General features: G+C 44.5%; 2 protein-coding genes across 3 annotated transcripts; one reads left to right on the forward strand and one right to left on the reverse strand.

The window, feature by feature from the left end:
- Nucleotides 1-9,286: 9,286 nt before the first annotated feature.
- On the forward strand, nucleotides 9,287-10,068 carry LOC100303965 (OSJNBa0064G10.17-like protein). The gene has a single exon (NM_001165516.2). The coding sequence runs from the start codon at nucleotides 9,314-9,316 to the stop codon at nucleotides 9,731-9,733; it is 420 nt and encodes a 139-aa protein (NP_001158988.2). The 5' UTR covers nucleotides 9,287-9,313; the 3' UTR covers nucleotides 9,734-10,068.
- Nucleotides 9,970-22,201, reverse strand: LOC103642198 (katanin p80 WD40 repeat-containing subunit B1 homolog). Of its 2 annotated transcripts, none has more exons than XM_008665508.3 (18): nucleotides 20,099-22,201; nucleotides 19,537-19,667; nucleotides 18,954-19,071; nucleotides 18,644-18,870; nucleotides 18,400-18,502; nucleotides 17,618-17,688; nucleotides 16,483-16,557; nucleotides 16,250-16,393; nucleotides 15,930-16,158; nucleotides 14,964-15,830; nucleotides 14,202-14,258; nucleotides 13,992-14,104; nucleotides 13,413-13,535; nucleotides 13,017-13,091; nucleotides 12,829-12,941; nucleotides 10,948-11,064; nucleotides 10,807-10,875; nucleotides 9,970-10,579 (listed from the first exon to the last, which is right to left on the reverse strand). In XM_008665508.3, the coding sequence occupies exons 1-18, from the start codon at nucleotides 20,130-20,132 to the stop codon at nucleotides 10,513-10,515; spliced, it is 2,733 nt and encodes a 910-aa protein (XP_008663730.1). In that variant the 5' UTR covers nucleotides 20,133-22,201; the 3' UTR covers nucleotides 9,970-10,512. The 2 variants fall into 2 exon arrangements, 1 of the variants encoding a protein (XP_008663730.1); XR_004853449.1 differs by having other exon boundaries at nucleotides 10,028-10,579; nucleotides 13,413-13,564.
- Between the last annotated feature and the right edge of the window lie 2,767 nt (nucleotides 22,202-24,968).

Here is a 24,968-nt window from a genome sequence, read left to right on the forward strand (position 1 = left end):
TAGTCAATTATGCAACATGGGGTATAACTGTCTATTTACAAATGTAGATGTGTCTGTCTTTAGAAGAAGTGATGGTTCACTAGCTTTTAAGGGTGTATTAGACGGCAAACTTTATTTAGTTGATTTTGCAAAAGAAGAGGCCGGTCTAGATGCATGCTTAATAGCTAAGACTAGCATGGGCTGGCTGTGGCATCGCCGCTTAGCACATGTGGGGATGAAGAACCTTCACAAGCTTCTAAAGGGAGAACACGTGATAGGTTTGACTAACGTGCAATTCGAAAAAGATAGACCTTGTGCAGCTTGTCAAGCAGGTAAACAAGTGGGAGGAGCACATCACAACAAGAATGTGATGACCACTTCAAGACCCCTGGAGCTGCTGCATATGGACCTCTTCGGACCTGTCGCCTATCTGAGCATAGGAGGGAGTAAGTATGGTCTAGTTATTGTTGATGACTTTTCCCGCTTCACTTGGGTGTTCTTTTTGCAGGATAAGTCTGAAACCCAAGGGACCCTCAAGCGCTTCCTCAGGAGAGCTCAAAATGAGTTTGAGCTCAAGGTGAAGAAGATAAGAAGCGACAACGGTTCCGAGTTCAAGAACCTTCAAGTGGAGGAGTTCCTTGAGGAGGAAGGGATCAAGCACGAGTTCTCCGCTCCCTACACACCACAGCAAAATGGTGTGGTAGAGAGGAAGAACAGGACGCTAATCGACATGGCGAGGACTATGCTTGGAGAATTCAAGACCCCGAGCGCTTTTGGTCGGAAGCCGTGAACACGGCTTGCCACGCCATCAACAGGGTCTACCTTCACCGCCTCCTCAAGAAGACGTCATATGAGCTTCTAACCGGTAACAAACCCAATGTATCGTACTTTCGTGTATTTGGGAGCAAGTGCTACATTCTAGTGAAGAAGGGTAGAAATTCAAAATTTGCTCCCAAAGCTGTAGAAGGGTTTTTGTTAGGTTATGACTCAAATACAAAGGCGTATAGAGTCTTCAACAAATCATCGGGTTTGGTTGAAGTTTCTAGCGACGTTGTATTTGATGAGACTAATGGCTCTCCAAGAGAGCAAGTTGTTGATTGTGATGATGTAGATGAAGAAGATGTTCCGACGGCCGCTATACGAACCATGGCGATTGGAGAAGTGCGGCCACAGGAACAAGATGAACGAGATCAACCATCTTCCTCAACTACGGTGCTACCCCCAACTCAAGACGATGAACAGGTTCATCAACAGGAGGCGTGTGATCAAGGGGGAGCACAAGATGATCATGTGATGGAGGAAGAAGCGCAACCGGCACCTCCAACCCAAGTTCGAGCGATGATTCAAAGGGATCATCCCGTCGACCAAATTCTGGGTGACATCAGCAAGGGAGTAACTACTCAATCTCGATTAGTCAATTTTTGTGAGCATTACTCTTTTGTCTCTTCTATTGAGCCTTTCAGGGTAGAGGAGGCCTTGCTAGATCCGGACTGGGTGTTGGCCATGCAGGAGGAGCTCAACAACTTCAAGCGCAATGAAGTTTGGACACTGGTGCCTCGTCCCAAGCAAAATGTTGTGGGAACCAAGTGGGTGTTTCGCAACAAACAAGACGAGCACGAGGTGGTGACAAGGAACAAGGCTAGACTTGTGGCAAAAGGTTATGCCCAAGTCGCAGGTTTGGACTTTGAGGAGACCTTTGCTCCTGTGGCTAGGCTAGAGTCTATTCGTATCTTGCTAGCATATGCTACTCACCATTCTTTCAGGTTGTTCCAAATGGATGTGAAGAGCGCTTTCCTCAACGGGCCAATCAAGGAGGAGGTGTACGTGGAGCAACCCCCTGGCTTCGAGGATGAACGGTACCCCGACCACATGTGTAAGCTCTCTAAGGCGCTCTATGGACTTAAGCAAGCCCCAAGAGCATGGTATGAATGCCTTAGAGATTTCTTAATTGCTAATGCTTTCAAGGTTGGGAAAGCCGATCCAATTCTTTTTACTAAGACTTGTAATGGTGATTTGTTTGTGTGCCAAATTTATGTCGATGACATAATATTTGGTTCTACTAACCAAAAGTCTTGTGAAGAGTTTAGCAGGGTGATGACGCAGAAATTCGAGATGTCGATGATGGGCGAGTTGAACTACTTCCTTGGGTTCCAAGTGAAGCAACTCAAGGATGGCACTTTCATCTCCCAAACAAAGTACACGCAAGACTTGCTAAAGAGGTTTGGGATGAAGGACGCCAAGCCCGCAAAGACGCCGATGGGAACCGACGGACACACAGACCTCAACAAAGGAGGTAAGTCCGTTGATCAAAAAGCATACCGGTCAATGATAGGTTCTTTGCTTTATTTATGTGCTAGTAGACCGGATATTATGCTTAGCGTATGCATGTGTGCTAGATTTCAATCCGATCCTAAGGAATGTCACTTAGTGGCGGTGAAGCGAATTCTTAGATATTTAGTTGCTACGCCTTGCTTCGGGCTCTGGTATCCAAAGGGGTCTACCTTTGACTTGGTTGGATACTCAGACTCCGACTATGCTGGATGTAAGGTCGATAGGAAGAGTACATCGGGGACGTGCCAATTCTTAGGAAGGTCCCTGGTGTCATGGAATTCTAAGAAACAAACCTCTGTTGCCCTATCCACCGCTGAGGCCGAGTATGTTGCCGCAGGACAGTGTTGCGCGCAACTACTTTGGATGAGGCAAACCCTCCGGGACTTTGGCTACAGTCTGTGCAAAGTCCCACTCCTATGTGATAATGAGAGTGCTATCCGCATGGCGGAGAATCCTGTTGAGCACAGCCGCACAAAGCACATAGACATCCGGCATCACTTTTTGAGAGACCATCAGCAAAAGGGAGATATCGAAGTGTTTCATGTTAGCACCGAGAACCAGCTAGCCGATATCTTCACTAAGCCTCTAGATGAGAAGACCTTTTGCAGGTTGCGTAGTGAGCTAAATGTCTTAGATTCGCGGAACCTGGATTGAATTGTAGCATACATGTAGTTATGCTTTTGATCATGTTCCTTTATGCATTTTGTTGCTTATTGTGGTGCTCAAGTTGTACAAACACTCCCTGGACCTCACAAGTCCGTTGCAAAGTGATGCACATGTTTAGGGGGAGATGTGTAACAACTTGACCCTTTCAGACTAACCATTTGCTTGAGTTTGCTTGATTTAGTCTCGAAGGTGGATTGAAAGGGAAAGGTGAACTTGGACCATGCAAGACTTCCACTGCACTCCGATGAGAGGGTAACTTATTCCAAGTTCATCTCTATGATTTTATTGCCTTTGTACTCTTAATTGAAGATTTTGGTGAGGCAATGGGGTTAAGGGGCCAAGATTGATCCCGTTTTGGTGCTTGATGCCAAAGGGGGAGAAAATAAAGGCCAAAGCAATAAATGGATCAGCTACCACTTGAGAGATTTTGAAAATAGTAAAATAGAGCTTTTGGTTTGTTCAAAACTCTTGAATTGTCTCTTTCGTCAAAAGTTTGCTTCTAGTGGGGAGAAGTATTGATTATGGGAAATAGGGGGAGTTTTTGAAATCTTTGATCAATCTCTTTTGGAATGACTCTCCCTATGCTTCAACATGAGTGTTTGACTTAGAGATAGAGATTTGAGTTTGATTTGCAAAAACAAACCAAGTGGTGGCAAAGGATGATCCATATATGCCAAAAATGAATCAAAATAGATTTGAGTTCTATTTCAAGTGATTTTGCACTTGTTCTAGTTGCTTTATGTTGTGTTGGCATAAATCACCAAAAAGGGGGAGATTAAAAGGGAAATGTGCCTTTGGGCCATTTCTAAGTATTTTGGTGATTAAGTGTCAACACAAGTGCTTAAATGTGAATCTACGCCCATGGATGAACAAAGTGCAAATCACAAGTAAAGGTATGTTTCTAAGCCTTAGTACATTGGTTTTGTGTACTAATATATTTATCTAAGTGTTAGAAACAGAGAGAAGAAGAAAAGGAGATTGTTGGCTGTGTACAGCCAACAGGCTGTTTCGGTCTGGGGCACCGGACAGTGTCCGGTGCGCCAGGCTGCCTCGACCTGAAGACGCCGCTCTCGGGAATTTGCCGACGGCGTACGGCTAAAATTCACCGGACTGTCCGGTGTGCACCGGACTGTCCGGTGAGCCAACGGTCGACCGAGCCAACGGTCGGCCGCGGAATCTGCGCGCGACACGTGGTCTGGCCAACGGTCGGAAGGAGGCACCGGACTGTCCGGTGTGCACAGGACTGTCCGGTGCGCCAGATCTGCAACAGTCGACAACGGTCGGCTGCGCTGTTTAAGGAAATAAATCGGGCACCGGACAGTGTCCGGTGTGCACCGGACTGTCCGGTGCGCCCGATGACAGAAGGCAAGGATGGCCTTCCAGATTTGTTCTCAACGGCTCCTAGCTGCCTTGGGGCTATAAAAGGGACCCCTAGGCGCATGGAGGAGGACACCAAGCAACCTTAGAGCATTCTTGATCATCCACACTCAGTCTTTGCGCATTCGTTTGTCATTCTCAGTGATTCGAGCTCGTTCTAGTGTGAACTTTGAGATAGTCTCTTGAGCTCGTTTCTTGGCCGTGTGTGTGCGCATTTTGCTGTGGATTTGTGTGTTGCTTCCCTCCCTTACTCCGTGCTTCTTTGTGAAATTCAATTGTAAGGGCGAGAGACTCCAAGTTGTGGAGATTCCTCGCAAACGGGAAAAGATCAAAGAAAAGAAGAACACCGTGGTATTCAAGTTGATCATTGGATCACTTGAGAGGAGTTGAGTGCAACTCTCGTCCGTTGGGACGCCACAACGTGGAGTAGGCAAGTTTTGTACTTGGCCGAACCACGGGATAACCACCGTGTCATCTCTGTGATTGATTTCTTGTGATTATTGTGTCTTGGCTCCTCTCTAGCCACTTGGCAATTATTGTGCTAACGATTAACCAAGTTTTTGTGGCTATAAGTTTGATTTTTACAGGATCACCTATTCACCCCCCCTCTAGGTGCTCTCAGCCGCTCTCGGGAATTTGCTGACGGCGTACGGCTAAAATTCACCGGACTGTCCGGTGTGCACCGGACTGTCCGGTGAGCCAACGGTCGGCCGGGCCAACGGTCCGCCGCGGATTCTGCGCGCGACACGTGGCCAAGCCAACGGTCGGAAGGGGGCACCGGACTGTCCGGTGCGCCAACGGCTCCCAGATCTGCAACGGTCGGCTTCGCCATTTAAGGAAAGGAATCGGGCACCGGACACTGTCCGGTGTGCACCGGACTGTCCGGTGCGCCCGATGACAGAAGGCAAGGATGGCCTTCCAGATTTGTTCTCAACGGCTCCTAGCTGCCTTGGGGCTATAAAAGGGACCCCTAGGCGCATGGAGGAGGATAACAAGCATTCCTACAACATTCCTAAGCACCAAGACATCGATCTCACGCACTCGTTTCATTGTGATAGCATCTAGAGCTCTTGTTGAGTTGCGAACTCCTTGAGTTGTGTTGCGAGCTCTTGTTGCGACTTGTGTGCGTGTTGTTGCTCTGATCTTTTGAAGTCTTGTGTGCGTTGCTCATTCCCCCTTTGCTCTGTGTTCTTTGTGAACTTCAATTGTAAGGGCGAGAGGCTCCAAGTTGTGGAGATTCCTCGCAAACGGGATTGAGAAAAAGCAAGCAAAACACCGTGGTATTCAAGTGGGTCTTTGGACCGCTTGAGAGGGGTTGATTGCAACCCTCGTCCGTTGGGACGCCACAACGTGGAGTAGGCAAGCGTTGGTCTTGGCCGAACCACGGGATAAACCACTGTGTCGTCTCTGTGATTGATCTCTTGTGGTATTGTGTTTTGTTGAGACTCCTTTCTAGCCACTTGGCATTTATTGTGCTAACACTTAACAAGTTTTTGTGGCTATAAGTTTAAGTTTTACAGGATCACCTATTCACCCCCCCCCCTCTAGGTGCTCTCAGTAAGTCCGTTGATCAAAAAGCATACCGGTCAATGATAGGGTCTTTACTTTATTTATGTGCTAGTAGACCGGATATTATGCTTAGCGTATGCATGTGTGCTAGATTTCAATCCGATCCTAAGGAGTGTCACTTAGTGGCGGTGAAGCGAATTCTTAGATATTTGGTTGCTACGCCTTGCTTCGGGCTCTGGTATCCAAAGGGGTCTACCTTTGACTTGGTTGGATACTCAGATTCCGACTATGCTGGATGTAAGGTCGATAGGAAGAGTACATCAGGGACATGCCAATTCTTAGGAAGGTCCCTGGTGTCGTGGAACTCTAAGAAACAAACCTCCGTTGCCCTATCCACCGCTGAGGCCGAGTATGTTGCCGCAGGACAGTGTTGCGCGCAACTACTTTGGATGAGGCAAACCCTCCGGGACTTTGGCTACAATCTAAGAAAAGTCCCACTCCTATGTGATAATGAGAGTGCTATCCGCATGGCGGAAAATCCTGTTGAACACAGCCGCACAAAGCACATAGACATCCGGCATCACTTTTTGAGAGACCACCAGCAAAAGGGAGATATCGAAGTGTTTCATGTTAGCACCGAGAACCAGCTAGCCGATATCTTTACCAAGCCTCTAGATGAGAAGACCTTTTACAGGCTGCGTAGTGAGCTAAATGTCTTAGATTCGCGGAACTTGGATTGAATTGTAGCATACATATGTTTATGCCTTTGATCATGTTCATTCTGCATTTTGTTGCTTATTGTGGTGCTCAAGTTGTACAAACATTCCCTGGTCCTCACAAGTCCTTGTGTAAGTGATGCACATATTTAGGGGGAGTTGTGTTACAACTTGACCCTTTGAGACTAACCATATGCTTGAGTTTGCTTGTTTTAGTCTCAAAGGAGAATTAAAAGGGAAAAGGTGGACTTGGACCATGAAAGACTTCCACTGCACTCCGATGAGAGGGTAACTTATTCCAAGTTCATCTCATGAACTCTTATTGCCATTTGCTCTTAATTGAAGATTTTGGTGAGGCAATGGGGTTAAAGGGCCAAGATTGATCCCGTTTTGGTGCTTGATGCCAAAGGGGGAGAAAATAAAGGCCAAAGCAATAGATGGATCAGCTACCACTTGAAAAATTTTGAAAATAGTAGAATAGAGCTTTTGGTTTGTCAAAACTCTTGCATTGTCTCGGTTGTCAGAATAGAGCTTTTGCATTGTCTCTTTTGTCAAAAGTTGGCCTCTTGTGGGGAGAAGTGTTGATTATGAGAAATAGGGGGAGTTTTTGAAATCTTTGATCAATCTCTTTTGGAATGACTCTCTTTATGCTTCAACATGTGTGTTTGACTTAGAGATAGAGATTTGAGTTTGATTTGCAAAAACAAACCAAGTGGTGGCAAAGGATGATCCATATATGCCAAAAATGAATCAAAATAAATTTGAGTTTTATTCGAAGTGATTTTGCACTTATTCTAGTTGCTTTATGTTGTGTTGGCATAAATCACCAAAAAGGGGGAGATTGAAAGGGAAATGTGCCATTGGGCCATTTCTAAGTATTTTGGTGATTGAGTGCCAACACAAGTGTTTAAATGTGAATTCATGCTTATGGATGGACAAAGTGCAAAACAAGAGCAAAGATATGTTTCTAAGTCTTAGTACATTGGTTTTGTGTACTAATATACTTGTCTAAGTATTAGAAACAGAAAGAAGAAGAAAAGAGAAGAGTTGGCTGTGTACAGCCAAAAGGCTGTTTCGGTCTGGGGCACCGGACTGTCCGGTGGTGCACCGGACACTGTCCGGTGCGCCAGGCTGCCTCGGCGCGAAGTGGCCGCTCTCGGGAATTCGCCGACGGCGTACGGCTAAAATTCACCGGACTGTCCGGTGTGCACCAGACTGTCCGGTGAGCCAACGGTCGGCCGGGCAAACGGTCGGCCGCGGAATCCGCTCGCGACACGTGGCCGAGCCAACGGTCAGAAGGGGGCACCGGACTGTCCGGTGTGCACCGGACATGTCCGGTGCGCCAACGGCTCTCTGGCGCCCAACGGTCGGCAGCGCCAGTTAAGGAAGGAAATCAGGCACCGGACAGTATCCGGTGTGCACCGGACTGTCCGGTGCACCCGACGACAGAAGGCAAGAAAGGCCTTCCAGATTTGCTCTCAACGGCTCCTAGCTGCCTTGGGGCTATAAAAGGGACCCCTAGGCGCATGGAGGAGTACACCAAGCAACCTTAGAGCATTCTTGATCATCCACACTCATTCTTTGCGCATTCGTTTGTCATTCTCAGTGATTCGAGCTCCATTCTAGTGAGAACTTTGAGATAGTCTTTTGAGCTCGATTCTTGGCCGTGTGTGTGCGCATTTTGCTGTGGATTTGTGTGTGTTGCTTCCCTCCCTTACTCCGTATTTCTTTGTGAATCTCAAGTGTAAGGGCGAGAGACTCCAAGTTGTGGAGATTCCTCGCAAACGGGATATTGAAAGGAAAAGCAAAACACTGTGGTATTCAAGTTGGTCTTTGGACTGCTTGAGAGGGGTTGATTGCAACCCTCGTCCGTTGGGACGCCACAACGTGGAGTAGGCAAGCGTTGGTCTTGGCCGAACCACGGGATAAACCACTGTGTCACCTCTGTGTTTGATCTCTTGTGGTATTGTGTTTTGTTGAGACTCCTCTCTAGCCACTTGGCAATTATTGTGCTAACACTTAACAAGTTTTTGTGGCTATAAGTTTAAGTTTCGCAGGATCACCTATTCACCCCCTCTAGGTGCTCTCAATCATTCCAACTACTATTGCCCCTTTTGTTCATAGAATTAGGTGTCACTCGGCTTACCTCCGACATGCACTGTACCTGCGAAGGTTTGTTTGCTTAAAGTTCAATTGAAGTCATCATTGTCCCTTTTTTTCATCATGTACCGTGTTTTCAAAATAGGTGATATATAAGATAGACAGTGGTGAAGCACCCATTATGGTTTACTATGGCTAGAGTCATACCTAAAAACATGTTTGGTGTAGTGGTAGGTTTCAAGTTCTTGTCCTACATGTTGCATCATATTTTTTTTTCTTTTTTATCCTTCTTGAGTCATACTTAATTATTATTATGTCCTCCGCCAGATAGAAGATTGGTATCTGGTAGCTGACCTCATATTTGTGATTTCAATCCGTCTGATATACCCCCATTCGGGTCTTTTGGATGAAAATGGTGCAAGAGAAGAAAACAAAAATGGTGCATGTATGCTCGCTCGGTTACGAGCACGTAGCTGGCGCCTCTCACCCAAACCAGTAGTTGAGACACGCCCCTGTTGCTTGCTGCTCGGTTGCTCACGAACGTACTATACTAGAGCACTATAAAAACACGCAGGGACTGGAAGCGAATGCCACTCACAGCTCAAAAGCAGCCAAAACGCTAGCTAGCTGCAGCGATGATGTCTCGCTCCTGCTACCTCGCCGTGTCGGTCCTTCTCGCGGTCGCCGCGACAGCCAGCGGCGCCATCGCGCCGGCGTTGCTGCACGAGGTGCGCCTCGAGGAGGAGGGCCTGCTGGTCGCGGAGGGCGCGAGGGTGGCGTCCACCTGGGCGGGCAACAAGGTCTCGCGGGCGCAGCCGATGGAGGCGTGGCCGAGCGGCGGCGTGGCCACGCAGGGCGACGACCAGAGCTCGTCGGGCGGCGGCGAGCACGCCAAGGAGGAGGGGAGCAGCAAGGAGGGCGAGAAGCAGGGCAGGAGCTGCCTCACCAAGGAGGAGTGCCACAAGAAGAAGGTGCTCTGCGGCAAGGCCTGCACGCTCTCGGCGCACAGCAAGTGCGCCGCCAAGTGCACCAAGTCCTGTGTCCCTACCTGCTAGGACCCGCCGACGAGGAAGCTAGTTTCTGTGATGCAATTGCCAAGATGATTGGAATAAGGACGGGTACTTCTTGCATGCATGCCTCTGGTCTAGGGTGCCATTTGGTTTTTGTCTGCATAATGGTTTGTGTAAGGTACTGTTGTTTAACATGCCACACTACCAGCTGCCTGCCTAACAACAGTACAAACACGTAGATTTTTGCCAGATCAGGGAAAATGGAAACTCACCGAAACCAGTTCAAGGCAACACCACATGATATCATTTTCACTCAATGCAGTGCATGACAAAGGGAGGTACTCAGAAGAAGAAAAGATATTAATTCTTCAAAATGATGTACATGGCTCACTTCATTCGCCAATGATCAGTAAATCGGCCAAACAACCCAACCCAACCACAAACACGCACATGCTAACGGTACATGAGAAAGGTGCTGCAGACAGCAAGGAACTACGAGTTCCCATCTGCTGATCATCATTCGATCGGGACCTGTAGCATCGCCGGCAGCCCATGAAACGACATCCACATAATATTGTGGCTGAAGTCCATTGTCCATGGCAGCAGCTTCTCTTCACAAATGACACGGATTATGTGTTAGCATGTGTACAGACTGCGGGAATAGCAGCAGCAAAATGCCCTTCACCGCTGCTGTGGCCTTGGAGCTTGATGACGGCGCTAAGACTGAGTAGCTCTTAGCGCTCCATGGGCAGCTGATATCCAATCTCGGTGCCAGCAGAGGGAAGAACGTCCCATCTAATTCTGTGTGTCTAGTATGTCGTCAGTCAGCTCATGATTTCCTGGAAGACGAGCGCAAGCTCTTGTGCAGCATTTGCAACTGCCCCTTTTCTTCTGTTGAGATTAAACAGAAAAGAACAAGATATGAGTATTGCAGAAACGTAAATTCTACGAACTGAAACCAAAGCCACAGACTAAGTTTAGAGAAGTATGGTCTCAAAATGGCTATGAATAACTCACTCAACTAAACCATGTACGATATAGTATGTTAAGTAGACTGCTAATACAGGTCAGAGGTAGAAATCTCTATAAGAAGGTATAATATTCAGATTGAAAAATACCTTGTAAGAGATGGAAGCTTATTTTTGGCATTCTCCAATTCAATGAAGCATAAATTGCAGCGCTCCCTCCTACAATAAATAAAAATCGCATCAAGTAGTCTAGTAATGGTCTTTCATATAAGCAGCTATCTAAAACAATACCTTTGCTCTGCCTCAAGGTCTACACCAACACAAGGACCTGATGATACTGTTGAATGGATCATTGGACCAAAAGTCCTTACAAGCTTCACCAACAATTCCAATGCGACGCCTAAGTGTCTACATACATTCAGCACAAACCATACATAAATCAATCAAAAATTTGTTGGTGTAAGAGAGTTGGAAGCGTGTGTTTGTATATTGATGATGATAGACAGCACATGTACAGGTATATATAGGGGAGGAAGGTGAGAGGTAAAAGGAAGCCTTCTACACCTAAGGAAAGATCTAGAGTACAATCAGATCCTCAATCATAGTGATTGAGATCCTCCCCTAATCCTCTCTATCTATATCAGACAATACTTCCATATAGGGCGGCCGGCATATCTGCCAGGCGTCAGCCAGGATACAGTTTCTAACACCCCCCCGCAGTGTTAGCGTCCGTGGAGCGAACGGTAAGACTGGTCCGAAATTCAGTGAAGACTGCTGATGGTAAGCCTTTGGTGAAGATGTCGGCGTACTGGGAAGTCGTCGGGACATGTAGCACGCGAACAACACCGAGGGCGACCTTGTCACGGACGAAGTGAAGATCAATTTCCACATGCTTGGTACGCTGATGCTGAACAGGATTGGAGGACATGTAAACAGCACTGATGTTGTCACAATAGACCAATGAGGACTTGGGGAGAGGAACATGCAGTTCTGTCAACAACTGTCGTAACCAGGATACTTCAGCGACTGCATTGGCAACAGCGCGGTACTCGGCTTCGGCACTGGAGCGGGAGACCGTGTTCTGGCGCTTTGAAGACCATGAGACGAGGTTAGCACCGAGGAAAACAGCATAACCGGAAGTAGACCTCCTAGTGTCTGGACAGCCAGCCCAATCAGCATCAGAGTAAACCACAAGTTCCATTTGCGGAGAGGAACTGAGGTGAAGGCCCATCTGAAGAGTGCCTCGGATATAGCGCAGGATACGCTTGAGAGCAGCCAAATGAGGTTCCCGAGGATCGTGCATGTGAAGACAGACTTGCTGAACAGCATACGCAATATCCGGACGGGTGAAGGTGAGGTACTGTAGTGCGCCGGCAAGACTGCGGAATTCCGTGGGATCGGAGACAGGGTCACCGTCGGCTGAAAGTTTGGGGTTGATATCAACAGGGGTTGATATCAACAGGGGTTGTACAGGGTTTGCAGTTACTCATACCAGCTCGCTCAAGTATCTCAATCATATACTGGCGCTGAGAAAGAGTGATGCCAGAAGCAGATTGTTGAACATGCATGCCCAGGAAGTGATGAAGGGGGCCAAGATCCTTCAGTGAAAATTCCTGTTGGAGAGCAGTAATAGTCCGCCGGAGAAGATTCATGGACGAAGCAGTTAGCACAATGTCATCCACGTAAAGAAGAAGGTAAATCATATATGTGCCCTTGTGGTAGACGAATAATGAAGTGTCAGACTTGGCCTCAACGAATCCAATTTGAATCAAGTGAGAAGCAAATCTACTGTACCAGGCACGAGGGGCCTGTTTGAGGCCATAAAGTGACCGATTGGAAGCGTGTGTTTGTATATTGATGATGATAGACAACACATGTACAGGTATATATAGGGGAGGAAGGTGAGAGGTAAAAGGAAGCCTTCTACACCTAAGGAAAGATCTAGAGTACAATCAGATCCTCAATCATAGTGATTGATATCCTCAATCAGATCCTCAATCATAGTGATTGAGATCCTCCCCTAATCCTCTCTATCTATATCAGACAATACTTCCATATAGGGCGGCCGGCATATCTGCCAGGCGTCAGCCAGGATACAGTTTCTAACAGTTGGCAATAATGATTGCTTCCCAAAAAAACATCATAATTACTCACAAACAGTGCAACAAGTACCTGTCAATTTTACTCTCCAGAAGATCAGTGGCGGCAGGTAGGATAGAGGTACATAAATCAAGTGTGATTACATCACTTTTTTCCATCAGAACGCTAGCCATATCAGCACAGACCTGAATTACCAGAAATCACACAATCATTAACATGCTGATTATTGCGTACAAAAGAAAGAGCAGCAAAGTACTGACAGCATGATCACCCATCCTTTCCATCGCAGAGAGTACACCCCTGATGTCATTTCTTTCCCACATTTGATGAATGATCTGCATATTAACAAAAAGGGGCAGCCTTTGAGCAATTGTAGTTTAAAAGCCTATTTTCTATCCAAACTGGTGCTTTACTCTACTGAGCAAAACAGTGATTTACAAAGTCTGATAACTGGAGCAAAACGGTTTAAAAGCCTATCTTCTATCTGAATTATAAACTTAGAAACCACAACATAAGGTACATATATGCACTCTTTTCTTTCATTAACCTGGAGCGTTTATGATTAATTGGTAGGAGAGAACTGGAATTATAAAAATTGCTTTTCTTCAGCAGCATTACATGACCAATGCAACCAAATTGTCAAGCACTGCACTGACCTGCAATTTTGTCAGCCGAGACTTTGTCGAGCTTAGAAATAACTCATGTTGTTCCATGAAAAGAGATATAACATCTTCATCATTAGCTATGATTGGAGTTTCAGAAGCTTGACTGCTTCCTCTCTGCAGAAGAGGAAAGGTTTCATGTAGATCTGTGTAAAAAGCATAGATGGCCAAATATGCAATTCCAGGTATAAACTGATGTGTTAAATAAAGTTTAAGAGCTGGAAATCTTCAGTATAGTAAGTGCAAGGTAGTCAAGCACAAGTGTCACGATAATTTCATAGGAATTATTGGAATTCAACAGGGTTTCAAATGGGAACTAGTGATAGGTGTAGGCTGGGCCTGGGGCAAGAGTATGATTGAAGGAATGGTTGAGTCATAGGCCCATGATGCATGCACAAGAATCAATGGGACAGCAGCAGCCACCATGAACCATGATAAATGAAATCAGATAATAAAGTAAGCACAAGTATCTTCAAGCTTAACAAACCCACATATTTACAACCTTTGGGAGTTAAAAAAATGAAGTACCAGAACATATAAAAGGAAAAGGTTTATGGCTTGTTTTAGACATACAGATGAATTTGGACGGCCTGTAGGAGCCAGCGAAGAACTGGCTGTCATCGGTTCTTCGTGACTAGGGGACTGGTCCCGCCCTTCCCAATTACAGACACTTGACCTTGCTCTCCCTACATGATTATTTATTCAGATTCATGAACAGATTACTGGAATCCTGACATAGTAGCATCTTCCGTAAAAAGATACACATAGTAGCATAAACCACACCTTTTCTTGAAACTTCAATATAGCAGTTATCTCGTGGTTTGCGCATTCTAGAAACATCTGTAAAACAGAAACAAATGGAGTGATTACCCAAAAAATATTTTTTGTCAAAAAAAAACACAAGGATAGCTAATAACTCAACAAAAGAAGACAGGTTTAGTGTTTCTCACATTCAGAATGTAAACTTTGAGAGACAATGTTGCATACAGATAATGTTGAGTAAACAACATATTAGTAAATCAAAGTCATATGACAGCTATGAGATACCTAGAAATTTTATTGAGCGCCTTAAACAAATGTGTTAATTCTTTTCATGAGTAAGTAAATCATTTGCTCATTAAAGCTTGATTCAATGGAATAAAATGGAAATGTGACTAGATACTGTAAGAATCATTGTTCTCGAATTCGAATCCACAATCCCAAAGCATTTAGAACTTACTATGATGAGTACCTTACTGCATAACTCTATGATACATATGTTTTTAGATAAAATAAAATTTAATTAATATAAAAGCATTACAACTATGTGCAGATGAATGCACAATCACGTCATTACATACATGTAGGGACATAGACATGCAATGCAAACACGATAGCACATTATGAATGAGCACAACCTAAATAGCAAAAAAAAAGTAGTAGCTCGATTTGTTGGTGCGTTAAAACACATTATGAAGGAAATCAAGAACCACTGACAATTGTGAAACAATATGTGAATGAAAGTGGTAGGAGCACATAAAACATATAAATGAGTGCAGATCATACAATTCTCACTGCGGACACTTGCATTTGGTTCTGATGAATTTGAAAATTCCGTCCTGTCAACTGGACCACATTTTACATCTTTACGGGTTTCTTCAGAACTTATTGTTTGAAAAACACCATTTTTACGGGGAAGAAATATTTGGCAATTGAAGTCATCTGTTCCAGTAGTTTTACTTCCTCTGTCAATTTTGGCATGGGCTAGCTTCCGCAGCTCAGCATATCTTGACTGGATTCTGAATGGTGATACTCTTCCAGCAGAGGGTTCTCTCCTTGAATCAGAAATCAGAATAACAGGTACTGCATCAGCACTTTCTTTCTTTGAATCAGTACCAGAATCTAGCTTTTTGTTTGTCTTTAAAAGAGCAGGTGCAGAATCAGAGGCCATCTCCATTCTTGCATTTGCCCTGGGATTGGGAACAGCAGGTGCTGTATCAGCACTTTCTTTTTTTGAATCAGGGGCAGCCTCCAACCTTCTGCCTGACTTGGAAGTAGAAATGGGTGCTGAATCAGAGGCTATTTCCATTGTTGAGCTTGCTCTAGGAATAACAGGTTCCACATCATTACTTTCTTTTCTAGAATCACTAGAAGGATCAGCCCTTCTGGTTACCTTAGGGAGAACAGGTGCCACATCACCAGCATCACTTCTAGAACCCGTAACCAACTCCCCTCCTGAGCTAGCTCTGGGAACAATGACAGGCACTATATCAGCTTTACTGAAATTGTGAACATTAGAGGCACTGTTACTCCGCAACGAACTTCTCTTCAAGGTGGTAGTGGTACCACCAGATTGAAAAGTTGAATTTCCAACAGATCTATTATTGGAGCTAAATCCAGCCCTTTGTGGTGTGCTTGGGACCAACCCGCTAGCTTCAGTATATTAAGAACAGATAGAAGACAGATAAGGCATGTGAAATGCTTCAGCCATTAAATGTAGGAATGAGTAGATAGAGATGAGCAGGAACATACAGGGTGTTGATTTAGTCTCTTTGGGAGCAGAATCTGAGTTCTGAGAAACCGACAGTCTTCCTGAGGAAGCTTTTAAGTTATTCTCTGAACTTTGCAAGACTGATGATTGCCCTATGTTAGCCCTTGAACCACTATCATTTTGTAAAGGCATAGTGCCACTAGACACAGTCTTCAATTCAGAATGGCCATTTAATTTTGTTGAAGTACCCGTTGCATATGACTCAAGACGCTGCCAATTGATTACTTTGTTATTACTTATTAGATTAAAAGGCAAGAAGGAAAACAGATCAGTGTTACAAATGTAGCTGAAGTCAACATACCGTCAGATCAACAACCCATATTCCAACACAACTTTGATTGAAAGAACAACCAAGAAGTTTTCCCTCGTGGACATTCAAATCAGCAAGTCTAGACCATCCCACATCGACAGTATCATGGCATCTTATTGGCTCCCAGGAGAAAACCTGCTTAGTTTGAGAAAAAAATATCTTTAGAAGTCATAGGGTACAAGAAGCAAGCTTGACATGATCACTTGAGAAAATAATAGCACTACCTTTAAGCTTTCGTGCAACCCACATAACAGAGTTCTTCCGTCAGGATTGAATGTCATGGACCGAACACCTGTCGTCTGGTAATTTTGATGGAAACAAAGTAATTCAGATGAATTAAATATTGATGGAAACACAAGATATAATTCAAATGAATTAAATAGGTGCCCAAATGAACTGAATTATGCTGCAAAACAGTAGTATATGACTGTTTGTGGTACCAAGTAGCATCAACCAGGGAGATCTAAGTTTATTTTTCATTTTGCATTTCTTTTTCGATGGAACATAGAGATGAGATCATAGTTATTAAAGTGGTAAGGCGATGTAAGGCGACCGACCCCCTTTTTACTTTTTAAGCAGTAAAGTGTAAGGTGAGGCGACGCCTTATTATATAGTAATATAACACCTTAATAATATAGTAATAAAAAAATTGTACCAAATATTATTTATATAACACTAATTCAAAATTAATAAGTAAGCTAGCACAACTATAAGGTCTAGTAGGCCCATTTCAACCTAGTAGGGGAGAGACATAGGAAAAAAGAAAAAGGAAAAACACACAACAAGGCCCAACTAACCCAGCCCAATAGTTTTAGGTTAAAACTTTCTCCAGCTCTCCCTCCCCTCCCGTGCAGGCGTGCAGCCGCCACTCTCCCGCTCCTCCCATGTAGCCGCCGCTCCCTCCCGTCGCCAGCCGCCGCTCTCTGCCCCCACAGCTTCTCTCTCCCTCCCGCAGCTCCTTCTCTCTCCCTCCCGTGGCTCTCCTTCCTCCTGGCCGGCCCCAGCCGTGCACCGCCACGCCCTTTGAACACCGCCTCGCCCTGCGCGCACCGCCACCGCACCTTGGCATAAGTCAAGGAGTCCATGGAGCGACGCCTTAACTGGGTTCAAGCCTTCAAGGCGCCAGGGCGACACCATAGAGGATGAAGCGGACGCCTTAGGCTACGGAGTAAGGCGACCTGGATGCGTTATCGCAGATCCTCGCCTTACCGTCTATGCGTCGCTTAAGCGACGCCTTAACAGGTATGGATGAGATACCCACCCAAGTTACTTATTAAGGAAATAATGCTGAAATTCTGAGAATTACAAATGCAAACAAAATAAACAATTATGAATTATCAGCTCAAACCACTAATGTACCTCAGGTCCTGTAGATCCAATCAACTCAAATGTCTCCAAATCCCAGAACTTGACAGTTTTATCAGCTGAACCTGAAGGAAGCAACAAATTTTACATAAGAGATTTAGTTTCAAAAGGAATATACTCTTCTGAGCTCCCACATAAATATATGAATACACTCTTCACTGCCTAACAGGAGACAATATGTGTCCACCAAAACAAAAATGGAATTTGTTAATTGATGACACGAATAGAAAGTTTATATATAGAAGATAGAACATATTATACACAGTTTTAATGCATCTCTTCACAAATGTCACCAAGGAAAACAAACATGATATCCCACGACAAAAAAATAACATAATACGTGCATAGCGATTTACTTAAAGCAAGCTAACCTATGCCAAGATATGACTACTTGGAATTTTCTTGACAAATAATCAAAAAGCTAATATGTGGTGTGGTGGGGCAGATAACAATTACAACCATAGTATGATCCATTACCTAAAAGGTCAAAAGAACAGTCATTACACTTTGGTTTAAATCTTATTTTTAGTTAGGAAATCATGTTTAAACAGTTTTCCACTCAATGGACAAATGCCAAGCTCGTCTTAGATAACACCTAAATACTTAAATTAATTTACCGGCTCAATGAACCGACAAGTCTTTTCTTCAACCAAATGTCCAAATGTCATGACAGAGGTCCAAGATTTAACCATAAACAAGTACATAATACAACCAAAAGGGACAAAGAAAAGTTAACAGTTAAGAAGTAGATATGCATTGTAAATTCTGAACCTAACCTGTTGCCAGGAGGAACTCATGGGGATGAAAATCTATGCACTGGATCTGACCCTCATGACACTTGAATTCATGTAATAACTTTCCAGCTGTAAGATCCCAGAGCTGCCAAGGCAAAGCATATTGTGACGAGTTCCAAAAAATAAGAATTTTTCATTACAAAGATTAAGGCAAAAGAAAAATCAAATTCCAGCAGAAAAACTAGCAATTGAAACACACAGCACTGAGTTACTGGTAAATTATTACCTTTACTATATTATCTTCGCCACCAGACACAACCCACCGCCCATCGGGTGTGAATCTAATAGCATTCACTCCTCGTGTGTGACCTTTGTATGTATGGATGCAATTCTTCCTTCTTATATCCCATATCTTCAGATTAGTGTCCAATGACCCAGAGGCAAAGAATTCCCCAAAAGGATGGAAATCAACTGACATACAATTTGATCTATGTCCAGTAAGAGTACGGACAACTGCATAGGAAACGAGCCAAAAGATAGAATTACTCAACGATTCATGCATATATATAGTAAGTTAAATATTCATATTTGCATACTCTTTGCCTCCTCCAAATCCCATAGTTTTATTGTTCCACTGGCTGCTCCTGCAGCCACAAAAACTTCGGTGGAATCAAAACCAACCGACTCCACAGCACTTGTGTGCCCTGATAAACTCTGTACAACCACCAAAAAGTTAAAGGAGTGTATTAAATAAAGTACTCCGTCCCTAAAAACACCATTTGTGACATCTACGTTAACTATATAAACGAACCATCCTCAAAGCACATTGTTGTGCGGTAGGTTGATATAACTAACATAAAAGTATCTTTGTATTAGTTGAATACCAGAATAAAGAGAACTGTGCTACATAAGCTGTCGGTGTTTTTTCAGGGGACTGGAGGGGGCTAGTTGCTGGTCATTCTGGCTGACCGACTTGGACGATTAATTGCGAAAATCGCGATTAGTCGGACGACTTGGACGATTAATCACGACTAATAGCGATTGATCGGACGACTTGAAAACCATTAAGCTTGTAAGCACTTCAAAGTCAGCAAAGGGTTCTGTTTTCCTACTCAACCATGGAGCCACAGTTTACAATCACTCCATACATAGAAACAGCACTAGCCAAATAAGTCTTACCAGAATTGAATTGGGCTTCCCAATAGCCCAAAGATTGACCTTATGATCCTCTCCTCCGGTGACAAGAACCCGTGAGGTCTTCCTCCCAATCTTGAGGCAGTTCACATTGGACGCATGCGCCACAAACTCCTCTACACCAATCGCAAGTCAAGGCATCGCAATGTGGCACATTTAGCAGCCCAATCTCCCCCGATAACTAACATCATTTACATCAATGTACCACTTCAGACATTTCCACAAACACGGAATGCCACCAATGGCACTCCTCGAATAATCAAAAGCAAATCATAACGGCTGCTCGATAGTCACCGGCAGCTAAATGTGACCCGCCCGCCCAATCTCACAACAACCAAACACCTATTTATCATATCGGAAGAAGCGGAAAATTGAGAGCCGGGGGCTCCCTCGCTGACCCATATCTCCCCCGGCCCCGCCCGACTGGTTGAACGACCGTGGCTGCGGCGATGGATCGGCCATATAAGAATTCGCTATGCACCACCCCCGACAAGGAATTCCACAAAAAAAAGGTAGCGAAACAGCGGAAACGAATCGACGAGGATACGGAGCTTGTAGGCGCGCTTGGTGTTGGTCGCCATGGCCGTCTACCTCCGCAGCGAGTACCGCGCCGCCGGGCCCAATCTCATCGCAGATCACGGCGACACCGCGGCGCCACCAACGGGACCCCCTGCCCGCCCTTGCAGCCCGGATCTCGCGCCCCGCCAGTCCCTAACACGAGGCGGCCGTACACACTGCCCGGTGGGGGCAGGCGCCGCCGCTCGGGGTGACGCGGAGCAGATGCGAAGTGCGCTGGCTGGAGGAGGGATGCGGCCGCGCTGGCTGGAGGAGGGGATGTGGCTGCGCTTTCGGGTTTGGTGCGCGGTCGAGGTGGAGGGAGGACGGGGAGGGGAAACGGAGCTGTCTGGTTGGGGCCGGCCGGGCGCTGTGCGGTGGGGGTGGGGAAGGCAGGACGCAGGAGGTGGAAGACGAGAGAGATGGGGCTTGGTTCGAATAAAAATCGAATTAAAAACATCTGCGGGGGTTGAGCTGAGAACTTTAATAGTTATCTAAATTTTAGTTGTCTAAATCATAGATTTAATAAGTTGCTAAATAACTTTAGAAATAAAAATTATGAGTTTTCCAATAATTCTCTAAATATAGGTTTAGTTTTGTTTTGTATCTATCCACATAAAAAATAAGTCAGAAATGTATTAATTATCTTCATTATCAATGTAATGGAGCCAACATTTTGGTTCAGAGAGTTGCTAAATTATTACCAAATGCAGAGAGAAAATAAGGTTAGATGAGAAGTTGTTAAATTTAGAAAATTTATTTAGAGAACTGTTGTAGATAAGTTTTATATTAGCTATCTAAATTATTGATTTAGGAAATCTTTTAGATAACAACTAGAGTTACCTCTAAGACTGGTTCGCCGATTGAAAATGGCGCTCTCTTTCGGGCCTCGTCTCGGCTAGCTCATGTACCTTCCATTTTTGTTAACGCAAGTTTCATCAATTTCATGCTTATGTGACACTTTAGGAAACCTAAATAGCACCCAATAACTTGATTATCTAGAAAACGTCCCTCGATAGTAAGGGGGTGTTTGGTTATAGGGACCAATTTCTAGCATTCTAGCCGCTAAATTATTAAATACGGAAACTAAAACTATATTTTAATTTACATATTTGGTAACATGAAAATCAAACACCCTCTAATACATCTAGTAATCGCCTCTCGCCAATGCAATTCTGCTTGTCTTGTAGCACCTTGTATAGTTGGTCCAATTTATTTTTATTTATAATCTAAAATTAACTTAAAAGTGACACGGAACAAAAACCAGTATTACGAGTTTTTTCTACACAACAAAATCTAACTTTTAAAATTCTTCATACGAGTACATCTTGCTATTTTTTTACCAGAACCAAAACTATTTTTCCCGATTGCAACATACAAAATAATCTCATGGGAATTACTAGTTTTTTGGTATTGGAATACAAATATTTGCCATTTTAAAGTTAGTTTCAGATTAAAAAGAAATCGAACCAATCATACAAGGTACTATATTGCGAGAAGAACTAAATTAGCGAGAAACATTTTCCTAAATATCTTACTAGCCAGGGATATTTTCTAGATGATTGTTCCCCTTATCAGGCGCGTCCATCGGAACTAGAAAAAGGAAATGTATGTAAGGAGTAGCTTGAAGAAGCCATTAATGCCAACCCCAACCGAAGACCAAGACCACACGTGAACGTCAGACGTGTAGCACTATCTTTATCCTATATCTAATTTTCTATTTTAAACTATGGTCTTGTTTATTTTCTTTAGGCCCTGTTTGGTTTCTTTAGTCATTAGAATAAATTTTAGTGACTAAAGTTTAGTCGCTAAAATATGTTTGGTTCCCGTGACTAAATCGGACTAAGGAGCATTAATTGTTGTGAATAATGATTGTTTTACCCCTAGAAGAAAGTGCGGAGGGCAAATAAGATAAAAATACTACTTTAGTCTTTTAGTCACTCCTTTGGTGACTAAAGAACTAAAGTTTATTCACTTCACTTTAGTCACCATATCTGCTTCTTTAGTGACTAAAAGTGACTAAACTTTAGTCATCCCAAACCAAACAGAGCCTTAGTCTAGGGACTAAAGTTTAGTCTCTATCATATTTGGTTCTAATTACTAAAATTAGTAAGAATACACTAAATGACTCATAAGAAGACTAAAATGACCTATAACATTCTCCTGCTATTAATACAATTAAACTAAATAAGGGGTAAATGTGAAATTAATATGATTTAGTCTTTTTTAGCCACATGTTGAGGGACTAGGGACTAAAACAGTTTAGTCCTACTGTTTGGTAATTTAGGAACTAAATGAGACTAAAATGGAGGGACTAATCTTTAGTCACTCAAACCAAATGGGGCCTATATTATACAATGTCATATGTAATTTCGTATCCTCTACTTTAGGTCCCGTTTGGTTTGAGGGACTAAAGAGTAGTCCCTCCATTTTAATCTCATTTAGTTACTAAATTGCCAAACAGTAGGACTAAAACAGGGACTAAAGCATATTAATTCCACATTTGCCCCTCATTTAGTTTAATTGTACTAATAGTAGGAGAATGTTAAAGACCATTTTAGTTTTTTTATGAGTTATTTAGTATATTCTTACTAATTTTAGTTGTTAAAACTAAATATGTTAGGGACTAAACTTTAAAGCCTCCTGTACTCTAAATATAGAGGACGAAACGGTTCTCTACGCTCTTCATCAACGTCCTCTAAACGGTCCTCTAAATTTAGAGGACGCTGTTGGATTCTCTATATATAGAGTTTCTCTAAACGGTCCTCTATACATTTGAATACTTTAAATAACCGGTTTAGCAAAACTAAAACATGTATAATACATTTAAGAGTATGACAAATACGTATGTACAAAAATAAAAAATAAAAAATGACTCTAATATAAATAGTTGCATATAGAGGACGTGATTTAGAGGACGTGTTGGAGAGGAAGAAGATATAGAGGATAAAATCTTTTAGAGGAGACTGTAAAGGACGGATATAGATGATGAATATAGAGGACGTTGCTGGAGACAGTCTTAGGTTAGCTACTAGTACAGTCTCACCGCTCACGCACGCGGGACGCGACCATGCAGCTAGCCGCGTACGAGAAGAAGAGGCAGGCAAGGATAGCGACGCCAGCCTGCCACAAATGACAAACCTCCCCAGCAATAGCAAATACCGAACTCAAGTCCTACTTCCTGCCAGGCTGCCAGCAGCATTACAACGCACAGGTACCTCCGGCGCTATCCATCCGCTCGGAAGCGGAAGACTCGCGAAAAAGAAAGGGAGCGCCGCCGCCCGCCTCTCGTGTGAGCCGTTCAACTTCGGCATCGACGACTGCTTCATTGATCCGTGCTGCACACCGCGCCACTCCGGTCCCGTCCCGAGCGCACTGTCTTTTTCGAGCCGTTCTGTGGGCTCTAGTTAACCCACGAGCCCTGGCTGTCACCCGAAGGAAGGAAAGAAGCCACGACAGGGGAGGGTAATAGAAGCTAAAATGGGCCAGCACGTATAGTCCTCCGAGTAACGGGCCTTCAGATATCATCAGCCCAAATCGTGGGAAATAATCTCTCTCCCCCTTTTCATTCATTCCGCTGGATAACGACTAATATACAACCACCGTGCAAGCGTGCGAGCAAATCATCTGATCCATTAAATTACAATTCAACCGTATGTCATATTTAACACTTAAAACCTTCCACCATCAGCTCAATAATCTTTATAAAAAAAACCCTAACAAACCATGGTTGTATCTGTGGTTGAATCGTAATATAATGGATCAGATGGTTTACTCGCACACTTACACAAAAGGACTGCTTGTATAGCAGTCGTTGCCCATGCTGTTGTCCCTTGTATGTGATCTTTGTGGTTAGTACTTTTAGATTCAACCATTTATTTCTACGTTCTTGATATGCTGAGGTACGATAAATAAAAACCATTATAAGAACTGCTATGTTCTAGATTATAATATATATATTTTAAAAAAAAATACTACATGGTTTGTGCTATGGATCTAGACATAGTACAAAAATTTTATCATACCTGCGCAAGAGCTGAATTTAACCAATTCAGCCACCAACAGATTTCTTACTATCAAGTCCGCGCCCACGCTTATAAGCCGCTCCATGTCTCCTTTAGTAGCCAGTATGGTACTAAGTTTTTGCAAGACAGCAGGAGAGCGGTTCTTCCTCGGCCTATTATCCCTTCCGCGCGGCCCATGTGCTGAGTGTCACTCGGACGGCCCATTTCGTGCGGCGTTACCCTCAGGCGGTCTTCTTCCCCGTAGTCCCCGATCCGCCCTGCTTCACCAGATCTGCCCCCTCCCCACGCAACAGCCACCGTCTGCGATGCTCGCCACACGACGTCCGCGTCCGTGATGCTCGCCGCCCCATCTCCCTGCCTGGCGACCCCATCTCCCTGCCTGGCCACCACGATGCTCGCCATGCCCCCGCCCACCCCCGCGCAACTGCCACCGTCCATCCCCCTCTTCGCCCCGCGTCCGTGATGCTCGCCAGGTCTGCCGTCTCCAGTCCTCGATGCCACGTCCGCCACCGAGGTCCGCGTCCGCCCCCTAGATCTCCGCCATTCCTCACCCCCCCGTCCGTTTCTCGCCGGCATCGTCGCGTTTCATCCCCCGTAAGAGATCCATCCCCATCGCGACAGTCGACTCCGTGCCTCCCGCCATCCTCGACGCCATCGTTGCACCCTCGCCTTCGATGGAATCGCACAATCGCGCCATCCTCGGCCGCAATCCCCTCGACCCGACTTCATCCGCGCGCCCACAATCCCCGCAAGCCTCACCCCTGATGACGTACTCCGCCCCCTTGCGTCCATGACACCGCAATGCTCACCCACGCTCCAAATAAGGCGCGCACGCAA

Source organism: Zea mays, chromosome 10 (assembly GCF_902167145.1).
Source record: "Zea mays cultivar B73 chromosome 10, Zm-B73-REFERENCE-NAM-5.0, whole genome shotgun sequence".
In the NCBI taxonomy this organism is placed as follows: domain Eukaryota; kingdom Viridiplantae; phylum Streptophyta; class Magnoliopsida; order Poales; family Poaceae; genus Zea; species Zea mays.

What these genes read in the sequence shown, in the direction of transcription:
- LOC100303965 (NM_001165516.2), top strand. Translation starts at nt 9,314, where the DNA reads ATGATGTCTCGCTCCTGCTACCTCGCCGTGTCGGTCCTTCTCGCGGTC.
- LOC103642198 (XM_008665508.3), bottom strand. Translation starts at nt 20,132, where the DNA reads ATGGCGACCAACACCAAGCGCGCCTACAAGCTCC. An exon ending in GCGAAGATAATATAGTAAAG is followed by an intron (nt 18,503 to 18,643) that starts GTAATAATTTAC and finishes TTGCCTTGGCAG; the next exon opens with CTCTGGGATCTTACAGCTGG. An exon ending in GGTTGCACGAAAGCTTAAAG is followed by an intron (nt 16,394 to 16,482) that starts GTAGTGCTATTA and finishes CAAACTAAGCAG; the next exon opens with GTTTTCTCCTGGGAGCCAAT.